Source organism: Dreissena polymorpha, chromosome 8, assembly GCF_020536995.1.
Source record: "Dreissena polymorpha isolate Duluth1 chromosome 8, UMN_Dpol_1.0, whole genome shotgun sequence".
NCBI classification, from domain to species: domain Eukaryota; kingdom Metazoa; phylum Mollusca; class Bivalvia; order Myida; family Dreissenidae; genus Dreissena; species Dreissena polymorpha.
The window spans coordinates 25191890-25197889 of NC_068362.1; the positions used below are offsets into that span (position 1 = coordinate 25191890).

General features: G+C 33.8%; 1 protein-coding gene across 4 annotated transcripts in view; it reads left to right on the forward strand.

Annotated features, from left to right (window-relative positions):
- Positions 1–5563, forward strand: part of LOC127841630 (uncharacterized) — a 66363-nt gene extending 60800 nt beyond the window's left edge. For all 4 annotated transcript variants that reach the window (XM_052370609.1, XM_052370612.1, XM_052370610.1 and 1 more), the window contains 2 exons: positions 1996–2036; positions 4331–5563. In XM_052370609.1, coding sequence (XP_052226569.1) covers positions 1996–2018 — 23 coding nt within the window. In that variant the 3' untranslated portion in view covers positions 2019–2036; positions 4331–5563. The remainder of the gene's footprint in view (positions 1–1995; positions 2037–4330) is intronic.
- The last annotated feature ends 437 nt before the right edge of the window (positions 5564–6000 follow it).

A 6000-nucleotide genomic window follows, 5' to 3' on the forward strand; every position in this document is an offset into this window, starting at 1 on the left:
CTGAGAGTCCAATCCTCTGGCGAATGTTAACAACAAATATAGATATTTCTGTGCTTAATGGATGTATGATTTCATTATGAAACTTAACCTGTGAGCAGATTAAAATTTTTAGGTTGATAGATCTTAACACCCCTTTTAAAGCCTTGTTTATTCAGTGGTTTGAATGTCTTGAGATAAACCAAGAGTATTTGTATTTTTATTACCCCCAAAAAGGCGAAGGGATATAGAAATGGTAGGCATCATGCCATCCATGCATCTGTCCGTCACAATTTCTCTGGATCCTCAAAAAGTTCCTAAGCTATGTTGATAGAAGGCATATTTGGAATATGCACATTATTTCAGGTTTTTTGTCTGATAAAGTTTGTCTTCTTTATCCTGGACACCTTAAAAATACTTGAGCAATATTGGTGAAACTTTGTTTGTGAATAGATTGGAAGTAAACATTTGATTTAGTTGTTTTGGTCAGGCCAAAATTTTGATTGCTATGGTAAATAATTTAAAAAAAGTACTTAAAATTTGTTAATGAAACTCAGTGTGTGCATTTGGTTACAGAAAATATTTAAAATTAAAATATGGATCCTACCATAACTGGGAAAAAGTTCTTAAGCTTGGTTAATGAAAGCCCATGTGTGGATTCACGGCTATACATGTAGATTGAGGGCTGTGTGGGTAATACCATAATTACTCTAAAAGTTTTCCGACACTAAAAAATTATATTTTTTTTTCGAGTTCGAAAATTTAGATACGAAAAATATTCAAAAATTACGAGTGTCCAAAAATTTAGAGACATACATGTTATGTTGTTTGCCAATTATTATAATGAAATAAAACCAAATATAAATGTGCAATAATTTTATTGTGTTGTACTCGCCTTTCCCTGCTTTAAATAAAGTACAACTTCACTTATTTGCAATCTCTTACCTGAAAGGGTATGTAAAAAACATCATAAAAAACAACCATACTGCTTCCTGAATACGATATCATTTCAAATGCTGTTGGGTGAAACCATTGTTTATTTTACAGGTCTACATGGTAATATATCTAATAATGCAATTGTAATGGTCCATGGCCCTCATTGTTTTATTACGTTAATCCGGTTGTAAAACTTCATGATCGAATGGTCTCAGATAAGCGAAAACAGGGCAGAAATCTAGTAAACTAGCGCTGTAAAATATACTGTTTGAAAATTTGGAGTCATTAATTTGGGACGAAAATCCGTATGTCCGAAATTATAGAATCAGGAAAAATAATTATTTTGGCTAAAATAGAGGGTATCCAAAAACTTTGAGTGTCTAAAAACTCAGAGTAATTACGGTAAGCATGTTATTTCACATTGTTCATCAGACAAATAAAATTGTTGCTGGGGCTACAGAAATAAGTGAAAACTTATAACTGAATTGTGCTTATATAAGCTAGATTGATGAAGGGCACTGCTATTTTGTCTGTGACAAAGCATTTTTTCTTGAAAATGCATTATCAATTTCTTATTTTATCCTATGGACAACGCTGCCCCATTGATGGGGGGATACACTATATGTGACAGATAATTGTCATTTACTGTATTTATCACATCCAGGAATGTTAGAGAACTAAGCTTTAACAATGTTCATGTGCAGAAGTATTTTTAGTATTTTATTAGGGGCACTTTTGCACCATTTTCAATTATACAATGTAGATATGACTTTCAACATTGCCTCTTGTCAGAGGGTTTGATAATAAAATTGATTTTATATTAGTATAACAAACGAATATACTGTTTTAAATTCCAAACCTGTACATATTCAACAGATAAAGCTAGTTATACTGAAAAGTGAACATGTCTTCTCATGCATTTACTGGTAAAACTATTAATTTTTAAAAAGAAAAAAAATTGACCTAAATACAGCTGAAACTACAAGTTGGACAAAAGTACTAAAACCAGTGATTAGTTATCTACTAGATATTGTTTGATCCTGACAAAAAGCAGTTTCTTCAATTTTTACTTCAATATTTCAGGGGAACCAGATTTGGCTGTGTGACGTGAAGGAGTATATGAGGTAAATTTCAAATGCACTTCTTTTCATCCAGCAAAAAAAGATAGCTTGTTCCCACTTTACAAAAAACGTACCACAAAAAACACCATGAGCATGTTTTGTGTGTCCCTCATCTCTACACCTCGAAGATCAATTTCACACTAAGAAGTCAAAGTTGCAATTTGGCTACTGAATTTAGAGATTTTGATATATAAGAAATTCCACCCCCCTTATATATATAGCGTTTCATTGGTCTGTCAGACTGTGGATATGTTGGGCCGTCCATGGCCAATTTGTTATGCTTTAACCTTCAACAATTGCTATAGTGTTTTTTTCACGGGCCCTATTTGTGTGGCGCTGCGCCATGCAGCCTTTCTTAAGCACCACTCTGCCCCTTTGAAAGGTAAAAAGCTGCCACACACCCTTATTGATCAATAATAAGCCGACAAGTATCAGAGTATGGCCCCATGGCAGCCAAGATTCGCGCGGTTGTGAATTAGTCATGCGTGAATAACCCCGTGTCAATTTCAATCGATAATTTCAGTGGCTAGATATATCAAGCACACTAATGGGTCTGTTATTTGTACTCCTCCACAATAAAATCATGAACAATTAATTCGAAGACTTTTGATGAAAACCTTGAAGTAACCTAGAAGTCAAATTTATAGTTCCAATCTTCATAAAAGTTGGTCATAACATTTATCTTAAAGATACCACAGCTGAATTTGACAATTATTCCTGTTTGACCACCAGGAAGCCTGGCAATTTTGCTTATATGGCTATAGTAAAACCTTGTTAACAGCGACTGGAATAACCAGTTTTGACTTAATATGTCTAGTTCAGGTGACTGCTGTATTGCTTGCAAGCCTTGTTCAAGTGTCTACAACATTATTGTTAGAACTTGTACATATTACAACATTCAGAATTGGGGATAGTGTATTCATGACTATTTTGACTAACTCAGCTGATTTAAAAAAAAAATCCTGGTTTATATTTACATATAAATGTGAATATAACAGATAGTTATCATTTAAAGTATGGCTAAGAGTATATAATATCAGGTGACTAAACACTTAAACATTTTCTATCAAAGTGGAAAAATATTCATGCACACTGTCTTCTTTTTCTGTTACCGCATACATTTAACTGGTCATGATTGATGTTGTTGATAATCCACCCAACATAGCTCATTTTGGCGAATACAACTTTCAATGAAATTATAGTTTGCGGATGATATCACATAAAAAACGTCACATGTCCATTGCTTAAGAGATATTTTTTGGTACATAATGGAACAACTCATTTTTATACTCCCACAAACAAAGTTTAGGGGGTATATAGGAGTGAGTTTGTCTGTCGGTCGATGTGTCGGTCCGTATTAAGTGTCCGCTCTCTAATTCAAGTTGTTGTCATCCGATCTTCACCAAACTTGGTCAGATGTTGAATCTAGATGATGTCTAGGTCAAGTTCGAATATGGGTCATGCCGGGTCAAAAACTAGGTCACGGGGTCACTTAGTGCGTTTCAAACATTGAGCATGGTGTACACTCTCTAATTCAAGTAGTTTTTATCCTAGCTTCACCAAACTTGGTCAGAAGTTGTATCTAGATGATGTCTAGGCCACTTTGAACATGGGTCATGGCAGGTCAAAAACTAGGTCACAGGTCACTGAGTGCGTTTTAAACATTGGGCATGGTGTCCGCCGGACACCATGCCCAATACTGTCCGCTCTCTAATTCAAGTAGTTTTCATCCGATCTTCACCACACTTGGTCAGGAGTTGTATCCAGATGATGTGTAGGTCAATTTTGAACATGGGCCATGCCGGGTCAAAAACTAGGTCACGGGGTCACTTAGTGCGTTTTAAACATTGAGCATGGTGTCCGCTGTTTTTTGTGAAGACAACATGCAAAATATTCTGTGTCAATGCGGCATGTGAAGTATATGTCACATCAGTGACAAAGCTCTAGTTTTGGCTGTTTTAGTTTGTAATGGATATCATGGATATGTGATAAGATCATATGTATGAGTAAATGTGTCACTCTTGGAACAATGCGAGTTACTAGTATCTATATATGCACTCCCATGTATTGTTATGTACCTTATATTCATATTTTCCACTTCTAGAAACCCCATTCTCATCAATCACAATGTTTATAGAGATTCAACTCATTTATCCCTGAAACTGATTGACCAATTTTGATGACATTTTTTATAACAAAAGATTGCTCCTGTTTTTCAAGTCATTTGATACTTGTATTTAAGTTTAATTTACAGTTTAACACATAAAAGTCTGAAGTTTATTTTTTTTCTTTTACAGGAGCAGGAAGATCTGGAGCTGTAGACAAAACCGAGCCATATCACATACATAAGGAAATTAAGCAACACTTTGACTCAAGGCAACTTTCACCATTTTGTACAATTGTGTTTGCTTCTTGTATTGATACCTTTGTCTCAGCTTTAAATGTATTTTTTTATGCTCAATACCTCATTTAAATTGTGTGTGTTCATCTCATCAGTTTTCTTGGGTAGAGTTTGGGTATTATGCAATGAAATGTGACTTGGTACATAATTATTGTTGTCAATTTTGTTTGTCATGTTATGATTATGTGCTTGGAAAATCATGATAACAATTGCGTTTGTATAACATTACATGTATTGTTGTCAAATTTGTGTTTCATGTACATGATTATTGTCATTTTCTTGTATCATACTTTTACCATACTTTGTATGTAATTTTAGTAAGAAATATGCATAACATAATGATATGTATTAGTCTAGTGTTGTGTGTGCCTTAAAGAAATGTCTTCCAACTGTGCCAGCATAACAAAGTTATCATACTTAAAAAGAAATGAACGCGCTTTATTTGCACAATTCAGAACCGGAATTCTGCCACTTAGGGTTGAGACCGGAAGGTATGTGGGCGAAGCCCCCGAGCAAAGACGGTGTAGGTTGTATCATAGTGGACTGGTCGAAGATGAAACTTATTTTCTTGTTGAATGTGCTCTTTATGAAAACACAAGATCAGTTATATTTGGGAATATTTTGACCTATGAAGAATATACTACATGTCAATCAAATAAAGATAAATTAATTGTGTTGGTTAAAGTGTGCGAAATTTGTTGTTAATGCATTTTATATCAGAAGCAGTATGTTATATTTGTAAAAATATCTGTTGTATGCAGTTGTGTCATTTTAAACTTTAAATTAATATAATATTGTAAATGAACTTTTAAGTATCATCTACGTATTACATATTTTTCAGAAATATGCCTTCTTAATTGGATAATTTTAGTACTACTGAAATTATTCTTATATTGATCTAACTTGGATAAACCTGAATTCATTATTTCTAATTTATTCATTGAACTCAGCATGTTGCTCAAATATTTTATTGTCCATTTGTATAATAATGATCACGTTATATGTTACACTACCGTTAAGGTGACTTTAAGGCCTTTTAGGCCGGGTGTTCTTTTATGCATTGTATATATGTCTGTCAACACCTTGTACGTAAACACATGTAACTATAATAAAAGATTATCTTATCTTATCTTACTTGGTTTCAAACACTGTCTCATATAGTTTTCACATAATGTCAACCATTTGAAGGTCGATAATTAGCACACACAAAACAACAGCTGTGTATTCATTAGGGAATAAATAACTAAGTTAAACAGTTTGTCAATAAATTTGATTTGATAATCCCTGTAGTTAGATTGGTCAGGGCAGGTGGCAGCATCAAGAGGTTCTCTGGAGATCTGGCATGGGGTTTATTTTTTAACAAATTACATCTAGGTCAGTGTTACTCAAAAACAGAAAAACTGTTTGCATCTGGATAACTTAAGTTACAATCAAAGTATTGCGCTGACAGTTTGTGTATATGAATTGAACATGCAGACCTAGCTTGAGATTGCATAATTATATAAATATAACTTAAATTTTGGAAACCTGGTTTTGTGGCAATGCCATGTTGCTTGTTTTTACTTT